The following is a 20,173-nucleotide window of genomic DNA, read 5'->3' on the forward strand; positions in this document are numbered from 1 at the left end:
ACCCCATCCTCACCCTCCCCCATTCTCCATCCCAGATCAAGCCTCTATTTAGGATGGGAGGCAGTAAGTACAGCACCCACTACAACATAGATTTGTGGTTTCTGAACACTCCTGCAGCACTTCTAATTTTTACTTTAAATTCAAATTTATAGACTGTTCAGTACCTGAAAATAGGATCTAGGTGGTTTGTAGAACAAATGAATACATGATAAACAATTACCTAAGAATCTATTTAAAAAAAAAAAACACCCACACCTAATCTAATACCTGCTCTACAACACCAGCCCCTAAGAACATATGTAGTAAAGGTCACATCTAATAGGTAAGGTTTCAGGGGTTTTTTTGTGCTGCCTCCTGATTTTGTTTTTCAATTATCCCACTGGGCCTAGTAACAGGAGAAGCATATATCCTCTGCTGACAAGTGCCAGGCTCATGGGATGAGCTGCAAATCTGTTATCACGATATTGGACCCGCCATGCCAGTAGCTGATATGCGTTTAAGTACTTCATCTCTCAGGCTGGATGGAGAATTAAGTACAATGAGATCAAGGCAGCACAGCAACACTGGAAGGCCATGCTCACCTCTTCTCAACAAGCCACATGGCTCACCACATTTTTCCACCTAAAGCAAGTAACTGTATAGTAAGATAATTGTTGTAAACCTATTGCCTAAATCTGTTACCCAAATTGAACTCAAGTATAACTTCAGATAATGTGGGGTATAAATGCCTTAAATAAATAAATAAATAATGGTACATCACATGAAATGGAAAAGACATCTCTACCAGTGGTGTAGCTATGGGGGGGGGGGGGGGGGACACAGGGGCCTGGGGCCCCTGGTTTGGCTGCTGGGGTCCCCAACCCCCGCCAGCTGAAGTTTTTGTCCAGTACTGGTCTTGGGCTCTCTGCTACATTGCCTGCGCTACTCTTCCCCTTACGTTGCACGCAGTTTCACTAAAATGAGCATACATGCACTGTGAGGGGAAGAGCAGAGCGGGCAATGTGGCGGAGACCCCGCCAGCCAAGGTATGTGAGGCAGCAGCGGGAGGGGGCGGGGCAGTGGCCCAAAATGTGCCCCCCCCCCCACATCGAGTTCTTGCTAAGCCACTGCTTTCTACACCATGTAGGTAACTTGTTAAACTCTAGGTCACAATGGTTCAAAAGCAGATTGTATAATAATTTACTTTTACTAAGCTGTTGTAGTGTATGTAGTTCAGGGTAGAAAGCAGCTGGCAGTAAATACCAAGACATCCACAGGAATATAATGGGCATCTTACCATTTACCACCAGCTGATTTCTACCATGAGCTAAAAATGCTACTGCAGCTTAGTAAAGGACTCTGTAAGGGATCAGATGGATTTATGAAAGATTTGTGGTATGAATATGAGTTCTTTGGATCAGATGCAGAGAGTCAAAATTTATGTTATGATATACAGCTGTACTGCTCAGGGTGGAAGCTGCACAGCCAGAGAGGAAAAAAAACAATAACCTCTTAAAAAAAAAAAGTGTCTAGCTCAGAACTTGAATATTTATGGACTAGAGCACCCCTTTCAGATGTGGCCTCAAGTCAAGGTCGACTCTCCTTGTGGTTTTCATGGCATAATACAGGAGTGGTTTGCCATTGCCACCTTCTGAGGCATGGAGGGTTAAATGAGTTGCCCAAGGCCACAACGAGAGCCTGCCCTGTTATGCTTCTCTAGATGCAGCAACCACAGAAACCCAGCCTAGCTCCTGCACTTATACAAGCCCTGCTGAAGCCCTGCCCCCTTGCAGGAATTTCCTTTGCACAGAAAGGCATCATATCAAATTCCTTTCCCTTCTCTTTTACATCTTCTGCAGTCTGAAATGAGGCATCGCAGCCCCAAGGTAGGGATCAACACGAGTGGGGAGAAGGAAAAGATGAATGGGCACAAAAAGGATGGAGAGTGCTGAGCAGAGAATGGAAAAGAGATAAAGAGGGCTAAACAGCATGGAAAGGGACTCTGCAGGACTGGAAAGAAAGGAGGGAGGTATTGCAGAGCTAGGGATTGGGATGGAGTCAAAGAACAGCAAGGGGTACAAGAAACGGGGGGGGGGGGGGGGGGGGGAACAGTGCCAAGGAGATTTGGAGGGTAGAAATTTGTACAGCTCCACCCACTAAGTTGACTCCCTATTCTCTTCTTCCACCCCCATAGTTTTGTTTTACATTGATATTGTGTGTACACTGCCAAAGCTGCATCCACTCACATGGCACTTGTAGAAAATGGAGGCCCCAACTGTATTTAATCTATTCTATTTATATACTAGTAAAAACCAAGCCCGTTTCTCATTGAAATTAAACGGGTGCTAGCAAGGTAATAACCTTCTGCCATTAATGTTTTTAAGGGAAGTGTCAGGAGAAATGTGCTCTGATGGTAATCAGTAATTTTCAGTGGTGTATTATGAGTACTATCATGCTGCAGAATGAGATGTCTATTGTTTTAGTTACTTGTATTCTTTTCTTTCTGATTGTTAGTGAATTTTATGCATAGGATTTTGTAAAAGGTATAGAGTATGTATATTTTCAAAAGTTGTATTCTTGAGAGGGAGACAGAATGTGTGTGTCTGTCTGTGTGAGTGAGAGAGTGTAGTGTGTGCAGCAAACGTCCTCTGTGCCCTTCCCCCTCCATCCATCCATGTGCAGCATTTCTCCCCTGCCCCCTCCATCCATCGTGGAAAGTTTGGAGTGTGTGGCTTGGAGAGGGGTCAGCATTGCTGGGGGGTGTGGTGAAAGTGTGAGAGAGTGGGGCAAACTCGGATTGTTAGTATGTGTGTTTGTGTGAATGTTAGAGGGGGGATGTGGGACTGCCGAACTGGGATGGGGTGGTGGGGGGCTTGGAGGGGGTTCAGCGTTGCTGGGGGTGGTGTGGCAGGCGCTGTGTGAGTGAGTATGTGTCAGAAAGTGAGTATGTGAGAGAGAGAGAGAGTGTCAGAGAGAGAGAGAGTGTGTAATTGAGAGACACTGTGTGATTGAGAGAGATACAGAATGTGTGTGTCTGTCTGTGTGAGTGAGAGAGTGTAGTGTGTGCAGCAAACGTCCTCTGTGCCCTGCCCCCTCCATCCATCATGTTGCAGGAAAGTTCGGAGTGTGTGGCTTGGAGGGGGGTCAGCATTGCTGGGGGTGTGTGGTGAAAGTGTGAGAGGGTGGGGCGAACTCAGAGCGTGTGTGTTTGTGTGAATATTAGAGGGGTGGTGCCAGACTGCCGAAGTGGGAAGGGGTGGCAGGGGGCTTCGAGGGGGGTCAGCTTTGCTGGGGGGTGTTGAAAGGGTGAAAGAGTAGGGCGAAGTCAGAGCGCGGGTGTGGTGGTGCATGCGCGTTGGGGGCAGACCGTGGGCTGCTGAACTGGGAGAGGGTGGCGGGGGGCTTGGAGGGGGTTTGCTGCATAGCGAACTGGGAGGGGTTGGCGGAGGGCTTAAAGGGGAGTCAGCATTGCTGGGCTCCTGAACTGGGAAGGGACTGCCAAACTGGGAGGGAGTGGCGGGGTGCTTGGAGGGGGGGTCAGCATTGCTGGGTGGGTGTGTTGAAAGTGTGAAAGGGTGGGGCGAAGTCGGAGCGCTGGTGTGTGGCGGTGCTGGGGCTTATTTGTCCATGCAGCCAGTCCTCCTTATTTTAATACAAGATTTTTAGCATTCACTGATCAACTTAACATGAAATCACTAATATATATTGAATTAAATTAGCACACTGAATTTTTTTCGGGCACACCGACAAACTGAGTGTGTGCTAACAAATGCACGTTCCTAGTTTAAAGTGGGTGAGGGGACACAGAGTGCAGTGCCTTGTCAGAATCTCAGTGGCCAGAAAGCCAGAGGTAGGAAAGATGGAAAAGTTGCTGATTGGAAGGCAAGGGTGGCTGAGATAGGGACAGAGATGGATGGAACTCAAGCACTGGAAGGTACTGCTGGGCACTTCTGTTTTAAAGCCACTTCTACCTTCTCTGCTAATTTTAATGACAAAATACATTATAAAGGGGATGGGATTTGATATACCACCTTTCTGTGGTTACAATCAAAGCAGTTTACCTATTATATAGAGGTTCTTATTTTGTACCTGGGGCAATGGAGGGTTAAGTGTAGGGCTGTACCGAATATTCATATTCAATTTTATTGTGACCTGAATATATTATTTGTATTCGGCCAAATAGAGATTTAAATTCGAACACGAATAATCCAGGGCTTTACTATGCTAAATCTTACTGAAATAAGTATTTGATCTCTGATTTCATGTTGCTTCTTCTATTATTTGTTATGTTAAAGCTCAATGCCCATTATTTGTATCCAGCCGAATAGTAAAATATGCTATTTGGTACAGCTCTAGTTAACTGATTTGCCCAAAGTCACAAGGAGTTGCAGTGGGCTTCGAATTCTGAGAAACAACACAGAGACCATCCTAGTCCTGATGTCTGTGTCGTCTCTGACTATAAAATGCAGCATTTTCCCTTATATGTCTTTATCTTTGCATAGGCAAACAGTACAAAAATATTTTCATTCCAGCCACAAGTGACACACATTAGTTTCATGAGCCACAGACCCTGTCTCCAACAGCTGTGTTATCTGCTTTCTTTGACCCTGTTAAGCATTTTCGCTATATATTAACAGTTTGGACTAGGAAGCAGGAAAGCAGTTTATTTGTCACATATTTCTGAACTTTGTATCATGTACAGTTCAAAGATCAGAAATAAGTGGTATCACATACAATGTCTTCTGTATTCGTTACATATAACTTTGTAGCATACATGTTTGTGTGACCAGCAGTCCCTCTGTCTTCAATGTGGCTCACTATCTGAGAGGGTGGCACTTCTTCTCCCTGCCATTGTCAGTGATCAGATCTTGTAAATGTATATGCTTCAGTAACCACAGAAATGCTTGGTTTGAATCCAGCTTTCTTATTTATTCTTCACACACACAGAGTGTAATATAAGCCACAACAAACATCATTTCCTTGTACTAAATGCACTGCAAGATTCTACCTCTCTGTCATCTGAAGGTTATGAGCGAGAGATTAGTGTCTAACTTAGTTACATAGTAAATGATGGCAGATAAATGCAGTACAGTCCATCGTCTGCCCAGTAAGGTGGCTAGAGTTGTACCTGCTGCTCTGTGCAAGTTACACCCCTCTGCCTTTTTGAAGTGTGAATATCATGTACAGTTTATTCAGACTTTTTATACCACCCATACTGACATCAGAACATGGTGGTGTACAATCATAAATTAAATGTATAAAAGAAACAAGAAAGGAACTATAAACGTTATAGGACAGAGAAAAACATTCATATCAGGAAGATAGGCACCAATTGACAACCAAATAAAAAGACATTTTAAAACATTGGTTCCAAAAAATAAAAATAAAAAAGCTTCAAGGGTTAAACAGCCAGCAGGATCATGTATGATGTTGCTCCATCTTATTTAGGCGATTGGGTCACACTTTTACATAAATTGCAATCAAATGTTACTATGTTTTCCATCATCCAGACTGATTACAAGGTGTCAAATGTTTATTTAGTTATTTATTTTACATTTGTACCCAGTGCTTTCCCACTCATGGCAGGCTCAGTGCGGCTTACATGGGGCAATGGAGGGTTAAGTGACTTGCCCAGAGTCACAAGGAGCTGCCTGTGCCTGAAGTGGGAATCCAACTCAGTTCCTCTGTTCCCCAGGACCAAAGTCCACCACCCTAACCACTAGGCCACTCCTCCTTAAGACATACCCCTCATTATCCCAGGTTATAATCGGAATGTTTGATTCTTCTCTTCATTATCGGGCCGCCTCAACGGGGAACTTGCCTTTACAGATCCTTATATTGTCAGATTTCTTAGGTTTTAAGTTTTCTGAAAAATGATCTATTTAAGGAATGCATGTGATTTAAATACTAGTAAACCAGTATGATTGATCTGTAGTTCCTGGACTGTTTTCCAGTTTTATGATCCGCATTGAACCTGTTATGGCATTTGCAGAATAAAAGATCTGTATAACATAACATAACTTTTAACTTTTGCTCTGATTTCATCCTCCTGCTCACTAGAATCTTCTGTGTTTGTTCAACACCTTTTTGAATTCTGTCACAGTTTTTGTCCCAACATCTCCACTGGGAGAGCATTCCAGATATCCACCACCTTTCCATGAAAAAGTATTTCTTGATGTTGCTTTCAAGTTTATCTCCTTCCAACTTCATTTCATGCCTTCTAGTTCTGCAGCTTCCTATCTTTGAAAAGGATTTGTTTGTCCATTAATATCTTTCAAGGATTTAGACATCTGTATCACACCCTCCCTGTCCCTTCTTTCCTGTATGTCATATATATTCTGGTCTTCAAGTCTCTTCTCATTTGTCTTCAGGCACAGACCCCATACCATTTTTATTGTTTTTCTCTGAACCACTTCTAATCTTTTTACATTCTTACAGTAGCGTAGCCAGAGTTTAATTTTTAGATGGGCCTGAAGGTGGACTGGGTGGGCATGGGCCTCGCATTTCCTCTCCACCCACTACCACCCTCCCCCGCCGCCGCCTGCAGCCACCACCCCCCGCCGCATTTCCTCTCCATCCGCCACCCCCCCCCCCCCACGATAGCCCCCTGCACATGGTCAGTTCTGGTCATTTTTACTGACCTGAAGTGCCATTCTCCCTCCAGCACCAGCGATTCCCATAGCCAGCTTTCTACCAGCGCGTGTCGTCGGAGCCTCTTCTCAGGTGCGTCCTGTGTACTCTGCAACTTCCTGTTTTCTGCAAAGGTGGGACGCAGGAAGTTGCAGAGTAGGCGGGACGTGCCTGAGAAGAGGCCCCGACGATGCATGCTGGCTGAAGGCTGGCTATGGGAATCGCCGGTGCTGGAGGGAGAACGGCACTTCAGGGCAGTAGAAGTCAGCAGACCAAGCGGAGGGGGAGAGCGGGCAGAAGAGGCTGGGCGGGCCTAGAGCAAAAGTGGCTGGGTCTGGGCCCGTCCAGGCCCACCCGTGGCTACGCCCCTGCATCCTTAGGGGCCCTTTTACAGAGCGGCGGTAAGCCCATCATGGGCTTACCACTCGCTCTTCTGGGACTACAGTTGGTCCAACACAGCTGCCGGCAGTAGTCCCGCCCCAAACGCGCACCATTTCCAGGGGAAAAATAAAACCCCTGGAAATGGCTTGCACAGAGATAACCCAGCGGTAATCGGGCATTGGAATGTGCTGCCCAGTTACTGCCAGGTTAGCGCAGGAGCCCTTATTGCTGTCCACCGCATGGCCATGTGTGTCTGGGGTTTTTCTTTTAGCTGCTGTGCTAAAAAGGGCCCTGGCATGTGGGAAAAATGGCCCCCGCCGCTAGCTCAGGGCCCTTTTTCCCGCAGCTTAGTAAAAGGACCCCTTACTGAGATACAACCTCCAAAACTGAAAAACAAATGGGGCTTCACCAGCGATTTGTACAGGGGCATTATTGTCTCCTTTCTGTTGGCTGTGTCTCTTTTTTTTTGTAGCAGGGGCATAGCCAGACCTCAGCGGGAGGGGGGTCCAGAGCCCAAAGTGTGGGGGGCACATTTTAACCCACCTCCCCCAGCTGCTGCTCCCGCCCCTCCCCCTCCACTTCTGACACTCCCCCACCACCCCCCGCTACCACTGCCACTGCTGCAAGGTACCTTTGCTGGCAGGGGTCCCTAACCCCTGCCAGCAGAAGCCTTCAGCGCCAGTCTCCGACGCGCCGCGTTCGCTGATCTGTGCTGCTGTCTTCTTGAGTCCTGATGTCCTGCATGTTCCTTTAAGTGAAACTGAGCATGCTCAGGACGTCAGGACTCAAGACAGCAGCACAGATCAATGAACGCGGTGCGCTGGAGACCAGCGCAAAGGAAGGCTTCCACTGGCGGGGGTTGAGGACCCCCGCCAGCAAAACCATGGGCCCGTACACTGTAGGGGCCCATGCCCCCAATGGCCCCACCTAGCTACGCCCCTGCTATGTAGTCTAGAATACTACCTTGTCACCTTGAGATTCTTGGCCCCTGTCTCCCCTAGGTCCCTCTCTTGGTCCATGCACGTGTTGCAAATCTTCATGTCATTACAAAACGGCAAACTTTTCCTTCTAACCATTTGGCAACATTGCCTACAAATACATGGAGTAGTATTGGTCCCAGAAGAAATCCCTGAAGCACTGCACTACTCACCATTCTTTCTTCTGACTGAATTCCATTTACCTTCTCCCTCTGTTGTCTAGTTTTCTTGGTCTTATTTACCATCCCTTTCCTAATAATTCCTAGCATCCTGTTTGCTTTTTTGGCTGCCACCACACACTGGGCAGAAGATTTCAGCATAAAATCTCAAATCTTTTTCTGAAAAGCGTTTTATTCTTTGTCCCAGCTTTGGGAAATCCACATCTCTTTTCTACAAGAGGAAATGCATTTCTCTTTCCCTGGTGTTTTAGTCACTTGTTCTGTATTTGGAAGGGCTCTGTCTGTTCTGTGTATTGCTTTGATGATTAAAAATGTTGGGAAATTTCCACATGCTGTGGTGTTTCTACACACAAGCTATACTCATAACATTAGCTCTGCAGATTTTTTTCCCCACTCTGTACCTCCCAGTAGAAGCTGAGGTAGGGATCAACACGAGTGGGGAGAAGGAAAAGATGAATGGGCACAAAAAGGATGGAGAGTGCTGAGCAGAGAATGGAAAAGAGATAAAGAGGGCTAAACAGCATGGAAAGGGACTCTGCAGGACTGGAAAGAAAGGAGGGAGGTATTGCAGAGCTAGGGATTGGGATGGAGTCAAAGAACAGCAAGGGGTACAAGAAACGGGGGGGGGGGGGGGGGGGGGGAACAGTGCCAAGGAGATTTGGAGGGTAGAAATTTGTACAGCTCCACCCACTAAGTTGACTCCCTATTCTCTTCTTCCACCCCCATAGTTTTGTTTTACATTGATATTGTGTGTACACTGCCAAAGCTGCATCCACTCACATGGCACTTGTAGAAAATGGAGGCCCCAACTGTATTTAATCTATTCTATTTATATACTAGTAAAAACCAAGCCCGTTTCTCATTGAAATTAAACGGGTGCTAGCAAGGTAATAACCTTCTGCCATTAATGTTTTTAAGGGAAGTGTCAGGAGAAATGTGCTCTGATGGTAATCAGTAATTTTCAGTGGTGTATTATGAGTACTATCATGCTGCAGAATGAGATGTCTATTGTTTTAGTTACTTGTATTCTTTTCTTTCTGATTGTTAGTGAATTTTATGCATAGGATTTTGTAAAAGGTATAGAGTATGTATATTTTCAAAAAGTTGTATTCTTGAGAGGGAGACAGAATGTGTGTGTCTGTCTGTGTGAGTGAGAGAGTGTAGTGTGTGCAGCAAACGTCCTCTGTGCCCTTCCCCCTCCATCCATCCATGTGCAGCATTTCTCCCCTGCCCCCTCCATCCATCGTGGAAAGTTTGGAGTGTGTGGCTTGGAGAGGGGTCAGCATTGCTGGGGGGTGTGGTGAAAGTGTGAGAGAGTGGGGCAAACTCGGATTGTTAGTATGTGTGTTTGTGTGAATGTTAGAGGGGGGATGTGGGACTGCCGAACTGGGATGGGGTGGTGGGGGGCTTGGAGGGGGTTCAGCGTTGCTGGGGGTGGTGTGGCAGGCGCTGTGTGAGTGAGTATGTGTCAGAAAGTGAGTATGTGAGAGAGAGAGAGAGTGTCAGAGAGAGAGAGAGTGTGTAATTGAGAGACACTGTGTGATTGAGAGAGATACAGAATGTGTGTGTCTGTCTGTGTGAGTGAGAGAGTGTAGTGTGTGCAGCAAACGTCCTCTGTGCCCTGCCCCCTCCATCCATCATGTTGCAGGAAAGTTCGGAGTGTGTGGCTTGGAGGGGGGTCAGCATTGCTGGGGGTGTGTGGTGAAAGTGTGAGAGGGTGGGGCGAACTCAGAGCGTGTGTGTTTGTGTGAATATTAGAGGGGTGGTGCCAGACTGCCGAAGTGGGAAGGGGTGGCAGGGGGCTTCGAGGGGGGTCAGCTTTGCTGGGGGGTGTTGAAAGGGTGAAAGAGTAGGGCGAAGTCAGAGCGCGGGTGTGGTGGTGCATGCGCGTTGGGGGCAGACCGTGGGCTGCTGAACTGGGAGAGGGTGGCGGGGGGCTTGGAGGGGGTTTGCTGCATAGCGAACTGGGAGGGGTTGGCGGAGGGCTTAAAGGGGAGTCAGCATTGCTGGGCTCCTGAACTGGGAAGGGACTGCCAAACTGGGAGGGAGTGGCGGGGTGCTTGGAGGGGGGGTCAGCATTGCTGGGTGGGTGTGTTGAAAGTGTGAAAGGGTGGGGCGAAGTCGGAGCGCTGGTGTGTGGCGGTGCTGGGGCTTATTTGTCCATGCAGCCAGTCCTCCTTATTTTAATACAAGATTTTTAGCATTCACTGATCAACTTAACATGAAATCACTAATATATATTGAATTAAATTAGCACACTGAATTTTTTTCGGGCACACCGACAAACTGAGTGTGTGCTAACAAATGCACGTTCCTAGTTTAAAGTGGGTGAGGGGACACAGAGTGCAGTGCCTTGTCAGAATCTCAGTGGCCAGAAAGCCAGAGGTAGGAAAGATGGAAAAGTTGCTGATTGGAAGGCAAGGGTGGCTGAGATAGGGACAGAGATGGATGGAACTCAAGCACTGGAAGGTACTGCTGGGCACTTCTGTTTTAAAGCCACTTCTACCTTCTCTGCTAATTTTAATGACAAAATACATTATAAAGGGGATGGGATTTGATATACCACCTTTCTGTGGTTACAATCAAAGCAGTTTACCTATTATATAGAGGTTCTTATTTTGTACCTGGGGCAATGGAGGGTTAAGTGTAGGGCTGTACCGAATATTCATATTCAATTTTATTGTGACCTGAATATATTATTTGTATTCGGCCAAATAGAGATTTAAATTCGAACACGAATAATCCAGGGCTTTACTATGCTAAATCTTACTGAAATAAGTATTTGATCTCTGATTTCATGTTGCTTCTTCTATTATTTGTTATGTTAAAGCTCAATGCCCATTATTTGTATCCAGCCGAATAGTAAAATATGCTATTTGGTACAGCTCTAGTTAACTGATTTGCCCAAAGTCACAAGGAGTTGCAGTGGGCTTCGAATTCTGAGAAACAACACAGAGACCATCCTAGTCCTGATGTCTGTGTCGTCTCTGACTATAAAATGCAGCATTTTCCCTTATATGTCTTTATCTTTGCATAGGCAAACAGTACAAAAATATTTTCATTCCAGCCACAAGTGACACACATTAGTTTCATGAGCCACAGACCCTGTCTCCAACAGCTGTGTTATCTGCTTTCTTTGACCCTGTTAAGCATTTTCGCTATATATTAACAGTTTGGACTAGGAAGCAGGAAAGCAGTTTATTTGTCACATATTTCTGAACTTTGTATCATGTACAGTTCAAAGATCAGAAATAAGTGGTATCACATACAATGTCTTCTGTATTCGTTACATATAACTTTGTAGCATACATGTTTGTGTGACCAGCAGTCCCTCTGTCTTCAATGTGGCTCACTATCTGAGAGGGTGGCACTTCTTCTCCCTGCCATTGTCAGTGATCAGATCTTGTAAATGTATATGCTTCAGTAACCACAGAAATGCTTGGTTTGAATCCAGCTTTCTTATTTATTCTTCACACACACAGAGTGTAATATAAGCCACAACAAACATCATTTCCTTGTACTAAATGCACTGCAAGATTCTACCTCTCTGTCATCTGAAGGTTATGAGCGAGAGATTAGTGTCTAACTTAGTTACATAGTAAATGATGGCAGATAAATGCAGTACAGTCCATCGTCTGCCCAGTAAGGTGGCTAGAGTTGTACCTGCTGCTCTGTGCAAGTTACACCCCTCTGCCTTTTTGAAGTGTGAATATCATGTACAGTTTATTCAGACTTTTTATACCACCCATACTGACATCAGAACATGGTGGTGTACAATCATAAATTAAATGTATAAAAGAAACAAGAAAGGAACTATAAACGTTATAGGACAGAGAAAAACATTCATATCAGGAAGATAGGCACCAATTGACAACCAAATAAAAAGACATTTTAAAACATTGGTTCCAAAAAATAAAAATAAAAAAGCTTCAAGGGTTAAACAGCCAGCAGGATCATGTATGATGTTGCTCCATCTTATTTAGGCGATTGGGTCACACTTTTACATAAATTGCAATCAAATGTTACTATGTTTTCCATCATCCAGACTGATTACAAGGTGTCAAATGTTTATTTAGTTATTTATTTTACATTTGTACCCAGTGCTTTCCCCACTCATGGCAGGCTCAGTGCGGCTTACATGGGGCAATGGAGGGTTAAGTGACTTGCCCAGAGTCACAAGGAGCTGCCTGTGCCTGAAGTGGGAATCCAACTCAGTTCCTCTGTTCCCCAGGACCAAAGTCCACCACCCTAACCACTAGGCCACTCCTCCTTAAGACATACCCCTCATTATCCCAGGTTATAATCGGAATGTTTGATTCTTCTCTTCATTATCGGGCCGCCTCAACGGGGAACTTGCCTTTACAGATCCTTATATTGTCAGATTTCTTAGGTTTTAAGTTTTCTGAAAAATGATCTATTTAAGGAATGCATGTGATTTAAATACTAGTAAACCAGTATGATTGATCTGTAGTTCCTGGACTGTTTTCCAGTTTTATGATCCGCATTGAACCTGTTATGGCATTTGCAGAATAAAAGATCTGTATAACATAACATAACTTTTAACTTTTGCTCTGATTTCATCCTCCTGCTCACTAGAATCTTCTGTGTTTGTTCAACACCTTTTTTGAATTCTGTCACAGTTTTTGTCCCAACATCTCCACTGGGAGAGCATTCCAGATATCCACCACCTTTCCATGAAAAAGTATTTCTTGATGTTGCTTTCAAGTTTATCTCCTTCCAACTTCATTTCATGCCTTCTAGTTCTGCAGCTTCCTATCTTTGAAAAGGATTTGTTTGTCCATTAATATCTTTCAAGGATTTAGACATCTGTATCACACCCTCCCTGTCCCTTCTTTCCTGTATGTCATATATATTCTGGTCTTCAAGTCTCTTCTCATTTGTCTTCAGGCACAGACCCCATACCATTTTTATTGTTTTTCTCTGAACCACTTCTAATCTTTTTACATTCTTACAGTAGCGTAGCCAGAGTTTAATTTTTAGATGGGCCTGAAGGTGGACTGGGTGGGCATGGGCCTCGCATTTCCTCTCCACCCACTACCACCCTCCCCCGCCGCCGCCTGCAGCCACCACCCACCGCCGCATTTCCTCTCCATCCGCCACCCCCCCCCCCCCCACGATAGCCCCCTGCACATGGTCAGTTCTGGTCATTTTTACTGACCTGAAGTGCCATTCTCCCTCCAGCACCAGCGATTCCCATAGCCAGCTTTCTACCAGCGCGTGTCGTCGGAGCCTCTTCTCAGGTGCGTCCTGTGTACTCTGCAACTTCCTGTTTTCTGCAAAGGTGGGACGCAGGAAGTTGCAGAGTAGGCGGGACGTGCCTGAGAAGAGGCCCCGACGATGCATGCTGGCTGAAGGCTGGCTATGGGAATCGCCGGTGCTGGAGGGAGAACGGCACTTCAGGGCAGTAGAAGTCAGCAGACCAAGCGGAGGGGGAGAGCGGGCAGAAGAGGCTGGGCGGGCCTAGAGCAAAAGTGGCTGGGTCTGGGCCCGTCCAGGCCCACCCGTGGCTACGCCCCTGCATCCTTAGGGGCCCTTTTACAGAGCGGCGGTAAGCCCATCATGGGCTTACCACTCGCTCTTCTGGGACTACAGTTGGTCCAACACAGCTGCCGGCAGTAGTCCCGCCCCAAACGCGCACCATTTCCAGGGGAAAAATAAAACCCCTGGAAATGGCTTGCACAGAGATAACCCAGCGGTAATCGGGCATTGGAATGTGCTGCCCAGTTACTGCCAGGTTAGCGCAGGAGCCCTTATTGCTGTCCACCGCATGGCCATGTGTGTCTGGGGTTTTTCTTTTAGCTGCTGTGCTAAAAAGGGCCCTGGCATGTGGGAAAAATGGCCCCCGCCGCTAGCTCAGGGCCCTTTTTCCCGCAGCTTAGTAAAAGGACCCCTTACTGAGATACAACCTCCAAAACTGAAAAACAAATGGGGCTTCACCAGCGATTTGTACAGGGGCATTATTGTCTCCTTTCTGTTGGCTGTGTCTCTTTTTTTTGTAGCAGGGGCATAGCCAGACCTCAGCGGGAGGGGGGTCCAGAGCCCAAAGTGTGGGGGGCACATTTTAACCCACCTCCCCCAGCTGCTGCTCCCGCCCCTCCCCCTCCACTTCTGACACTCCCCCACCACCCCCCGCTACCACTGCCACTGCTGCAAGGTACCTTTGCTGGCAGGGGTCCCTAACCCCTGCCAGCAGAAGCCTTCAGCGCCAGTCTCCGACGCGCCGCGTTCGCTGATCTGTGCTGCTGTCTTCTTGAGTCCTGATGTCCTGCATGTTCCTTTAAGTGAAACTGAGCATGCTCAGGACGTCAGGACTCAAGACAGCAGCACAGATCAATGAACGCGGTGCGCTGGAGACCAGCGCAAAGGAAGGCTTCCACTGGCGGGGGTTGAGGACCCCCGCCAGCAAAACCATGGGCCCGTACACTGTAGGGGCCCATGCCCCCAATGGCCCCACCTAGCTACGCCCCTGCTATGTAGTCTAGAATACTACCTTGTCACCTTGAGATTCTTGGCCCCTGTCTCCCCTAGGTCCCTCTCTTGGTCCATGCACGTGTTGCAAATCTTCATGTCATTACAAAACGGCAAACTTTTCCTTCTAACCATTTGGCAACATTGCCTACAAATACATGGAGTAGTATTGGTCCCAGAAGAAATCCCTGAAGCACTGCACTACTCACCATTCTTTCTTCTGACTGAATTCCATTTACCTTCTCCCTCTGTTGTCTAGTTTTCTTGGTCTTATTTACCATCCCTTTCCTAATAATTCCTAGCATCCTGTTTGCTTTTTTGGCTGCCACCACACACTGGGCAGAAGATTTCAGCATAAAATCTCAAATCTTTTTCTGAAAAGCGTTTTATTCTTTGTCCCAGCTTTGGGAAATCCACATCTCTTTTCTACAAGAGGAAATGCATTTCTCTTTCCCTGGTGTTTTAGTCACTTGTTCTGTATTTGGAAGGGCTCTGTCTGTTCTGTGTATTGCTTTGATGATTAAAAATGTTGGGAAATTTCCACATGCTGTGGTGTTTCTACACACAAGCTATACTCATAACATTAGCTCTGCAGATTTTTTTCCCCACTCTGTACCTCCCAGTAGAAGCTGAGGTGATGTTGTAAGTATGTTGGAATATTTGCATTGCTGCTTTTTCATAGGCGACCTCAAGCTCTTTAAATTCAGGGCTGCTCTTCTTCCTCTAAATCATTCCTGATTCCAACAGTGCCCAATCTAGGTCACAAGTACCTGGCAGAAACCCAAATAGTAGCAAAATTCTATGCTACCAATCCCATACTACTTCTGGGAGTACTGTTACACTGGCTTCCAGATGACTTAGGGCCCCTTGTACTACACCGCACTCATGATTCCTGGTGCGGCAATGCCAACAAAGCGAATTGCTAGTGTGGTTTGTTAAGAGACCCTTAGTTTGGTATTTTGTCTGTTTGGTATTTTGGGCCGCTGGACGAAAATGGTGTTAAAGGGGCGATCAAGGAGGACAAAGCCGTAGCGGAGAAATTAAATGAATTCTTTGCTTCGGTCTTCACCGAGGAGGATTTGGGGGGGACACCGGTGCCGGAAAGAATATTTGAAGCGGGGGAGTCGGAGAAACTAAACAAATTCTCTGTAACCTTGGAGGATGTAATGGGTCAGTTCAGCAAGCTGAAGAGTAGTAAATCACCGGGACCTGATGGTATTCATCCCAGAGTATTAATAGAACTAAAAAATGAACTTGCGGAGCTACTGTTAGAAATATGCAATCTGTCCCTAAAATCGAGTGTAGTACCGGAAGACTGGAGGGTAGCCAATGTTACTCCGATTTTTAAGAAGGGTTCCAGAGGAGATCCGGGAAATTATAGACCGGTGAGTCTGACGTCGGTGCCGGGCAAGATGGTGGAGGCTATTATTAAGAATAAAATTGCAGAGCATATACAAAAACATGGACTGATGAGACAAAGTCAGCACGGATTTAGTGAAGGGAAGTCTTGCCTCACCAATCTAATGCATTTTTTTGAGGGGGTAAGCAAACATGTGGACAATGGGGAGCCGGTTGATATTGTATATCTGGATTTTCAGAAGGCGTTTGACAAAGTGCCGCACGAAAGACTCCTGAAGAAATTGCAGAGTCATGGAATCGGAGGTAGGGTATTATTATGGATTAAGAACTGGTTGAAAGATAGGAAGCAGAGAGTAGGATTGCGTGGCCAGTATTCTCAGTGGAGGAGGGTAGTTAGTGGGGTCCCGCAGGGGTCTGTGCTGGGTCCGTTGCTTTTTAATGTATTTATAAATGACCTAGAGATGGGAATAACTAGTGAGGTAATTAAATTCGCCGATGACACAAAATTATTCAGGGTCGTCAAGTCGCAGGAGGAATGTGAACGATTACAGGAGGACCTTGCGAGACTGGGAGAATGGGCGTGCAAGTGGCAGATGAAGTTCAATGTTGACAAGTGCAAAGTGATGCATGTGGGTAAGAGGAACCCGAATTATAGCTACGTCTTGCAAGGTTCCGCGTTAGGAGTTACGGATCAAGAAAGGGATCTGGGTGTCGTCGTCGATGATACGCTGAAACCTTCTGCTCAGTGTGCTGCTGCGGCTAGGAAAGCGAATAGAATGTTGGGTGTTATTAGGAAGGGTATGGAGTCCAGGTGTGCGGATGTTATAATGCCGTTGTATCGCTCCATGGTGCGACCGCACCTGGAGTATTGTGTTCAGTACTGGTCTCCGTATCTCAAAAAAGATATAGTAGAATTGGAAAAGGTACAGCGAAGGGCGACGAAAATGATAGTGGGGATGGGACGACTTTCCTATGAAGAGAGGCTGAGAAGGCTAGGGCTTTTCAGCTTGGAGAAGAGACGGCTGAGGGGAGATATGATAGAAGTGTATAAAATAATGAGTGGAATGGATCGGGTGGATGTGAAGCGACTGTTCACGCTATCCAAAAATACTAGGACTAGAGGGCATGAGTTGAAGCTACAGTGTGGTAAATTTAAAACGAATCGTAGAAAATTTTTCTTCACCCAACGTGTAATTAGACTCTGGAATTCGTTGCCGGAGAACGTGGTACGGGCGGTTAGCTTGACGGAGTTTAAAAAGGGGTTAGATAGATTCCTAAAGGACAAGTCCATAGACCGCTATTAAATGGACTTGGAAAAATTCCGCATTTTTAGGTATAACTTGTCTGGAATGTTTTTACGTTTGGGGAGCGTGCCAGGTGCCCTTGACCTGGATTGGCCACTGTCGGTGACAGGATGCTGGGCTAGATGGACCTTTGGTCTTTCCCAGTATGGCACTACTTATGTACTTATGTACTTATGGTGAGGGATTGAGTTATTTGGCTCACCAATTGGTCCTGTTTGTGTCACATCACTTTCTTTGAACAGGGGCTCTTTTGGAGGTAGTTTCTGATGTCGATATCTGGAAGGTTTGCTTTAGGATATGGGCTCTCTCAGTCGCTACCCCGATGCTTTTGAACAAAAACCTATGGTCAGTTTTGGAAGGCACTGATGACATGGCCTTTTCTAGCTGTGGGGTGAAGGTACTGTTTTAGGGTTTTGCTGCTGTTTGGAGACTAGGGGGTCCTTTTACTAAGCCGTGGCAAAAGTGGCCTGCGTTAGTGTGGGTGCATGTTATTGGTGCGCACTGGGCCAGTTTTTACCACATCTGGGAAAAAGGGCTTTTTTTTTCCAATGGGCCAAGAAAAAGGCCTGTGTGGTAAAATTGAAAGCAGTGCGTGCCTATTTACGGCCTGAGCCCTTAATGCCACTCATTGATATAGCAGTAAGGGCTCACACACTATAGGTGCAGCGACCAGTCTGCACGTGCCAACTGCCGATTAATGCCAGAAACACCACGTGTAGTAGGAAATAAAATAATTTGTCCTGGTGGTATGGATGTTCAAGCCTCCCAAGATCTGTCACTGTAAGATCTTAGTATCTTGATGTATAACCTCAGCACATCAATACACCCTGAAGTCTCTTTATATTTCTGAAATACCCTTTAATGAATAACAACAGTTTACTCACAAATCAGAAGAGGTGCTTCTTAGCACAGAGCCTTCGTGTTCTGAAAGCTGCCTCAATAGATGGAATCAGACCTGAGAAAAAAGGCAGTTCACAGGCAGAGCAGCTCATAGATGGGAGATTGAACATGCAATATCTCATTGGCAAGATATATATGAAAATACTTATGAGATATTTATGAGGTAAAAACCGAGTTCTCTCCAGGGAGTCTATGAGGACAAGTGCTGACAGAAAATAAGATGGAGACAGCCATCAAGTCAGTCAGTGAGAGAACCTGGACAGGAGAGGGGGGCTCCCACAAGCCCACAGAACAAGAGGCCAAAAGGACCAATGAGGACAGAGCCAAGTTAGGCTAAGCAAAAAGGCCTAGGCAACAGCACACCACTAATAACAGTTTTCTAAACAAGTGTGTCTGCACTACCTGTGAACTTCATTTCACATAATGCCTTGCTTATTTAACATTACAGTGACTACATTAAACACATTACAGGAATCTATCCCAACCAGGCAAGGCTGTCAAAGGACAGAACAATGGATGCATGCCAAATCCAAAATTACCGCCAGGGGGGCGTACTAGCCTGGAGGTAGTCTCATTTTGGCACGTGCTGCATTTGCATAGAGCCTACCGTGCCTTTGTAGAAGCGCCCCTAGGTTATGTTTTGTGCTGCTGTGGGAGTGGAGGGGGAGGGGGAGTTGTGAGGTGAAGAGCTGTGTTTATATTTTATTGTGAACCTCTTCAATTGTTTATTAAACATGTAGGCAGTATATATGTATTTTAAATACATAAATAAATACCACATCACCTCTGCTGCTGGTCAGACTTAGTCTTGTGATTTGAACCACATGGCACCCCATAGTCTCACAGGATCTGTCAGCTGCGTAAGTTCAGGTATTAAGGCCATTTTTCTTCTCCTGACTGGGGAGGGGGTACAGGAAAGGAAGATGAACCTGGGTGCCCAAATTACATAACATTTAATGTGGATAAATGCAAAGTCATGCACATCAAGAAGAAAAGCCCAAATCATAGTTACCTGATGTTAGGGTCCACCTTAGGAGTCAGCACTTAAGAAAAAGCCTAGGTGTCATTGTAGACAATATGCTGGAATCTTCTGCCCAGCGTGTGGCTGTGGCCAAAAAAGCCAACAGGATGCTAGGAATTATTAGGAAAGGGATGCAAAATAAGACCAAGAATATTATAATGCCTCTGTATCGCTCCATGGTGCGACCTCACCTCAAGTATTGCGTTCAATGCTGGTCACCATATCTCAAAAAATATATAGCAGAATTAGAAAAGGTTCAAGAAAGATCGACCAAAATGATAAAGGGGATGGAACTCCTCCCATATGATGAAAAACTAAAGAAGTTAGGGCTCTTCAGGAAAAGAGACAGCTGAGGGGAGATATGTGGTGTAGAGCGAGTAAACGTTAATCGATTTTTTCTCTCTTTTAAAAAGTATAAAGACCAAGGGACACTCAATGAAATTACATGGAAATATTTTTAAAACAAATAGGAGGAACTATTTTTGCATTCAAAGAATAGTTAAGCTCTGGAACTCATTGCCAAAGGATGTGGTAACAGCGGTTAACATATTTATGACCTAGATTAGCCACTGTTGGAAGCAGGATACCTGGCTAGATGGACCATTTGTCTGACCCAGTTTGGCTATTCTTATGTTCTTAATTTCTGTTCTGGACCCCAACAGTCCTAATGCTGGATTAGTACCCTCTCACCAGGGGCGTAGCCACGGGTGGGCCTAGGCCCACTCAGTTTGGGTTCAGGCCCACCCAGCAGTGGAGGCAGCGGAGCGGAGGGAGCAGGCTGAGCTCCATTCCTGCATCTGCCTCCCTCTCCCAGACGCTGCCTACCGCCGCCATGATCGCAGGATCTACCTCCCTCCGTCTCAGCACTCATCAGCAGCAGCGCCGGTAGCGAATCATACACGCTGCCTTCTAACCCGGAAGCGTCTTCTCTGCCATGTCCAGCCCCAGCAGAAA

The 20,173-nt window shown here is 46.1% G+C and overlaps 1 protein-coding gene across 3 annotated transcripts in view; it reads left to right on the forward strand.

Moving 5' to 3' along the window:
• Nucleotides 1-1,716: 1,716 nt before the first annotated feature.
• The window catches only part of LOC115468841 (para-nitrobenzyl esterase-like), a 56,254-nt gene continuing 37,797 nt past the window's right edge, over nt 1,717-20,173 (forward strand). For 2 of the 3 annotated variants that reach the window (XM_030200881.1, XM_030200880.1), the window contains exon 1: nt 1,717-1,865. Coding sequence is in view for 2 of the 3 variants with exons in the window: in XM_030200880.1 (XP_030056740.1) it covers nt 1,845-1,865 (21 nt within the window). In the remaining variant the exon portion in view is untranslated. Of the gene's footprint in view, nt 1,878-20,173 lie in introns of all 3 variants that reach the window. The other variant, XM_030200879.1, reaches the window with a different exon arrangement.

The sequence above is a fragment of the Microcaecilia unicolor genome, chromosome 4, assembly GCF_901765095.1.
Source record: "Microcaecilia unicolor chromosome 4, aMicUni1.1, whole genome shotgun sequence".
In the NCBI taxonomy this organism is placed as follows: Eukaryota; Metazoa; Chordata; class Amphibia; order Gymnophiona; family Siphonopidae; genus Microcaecilia; species Microcaecilia unicolor.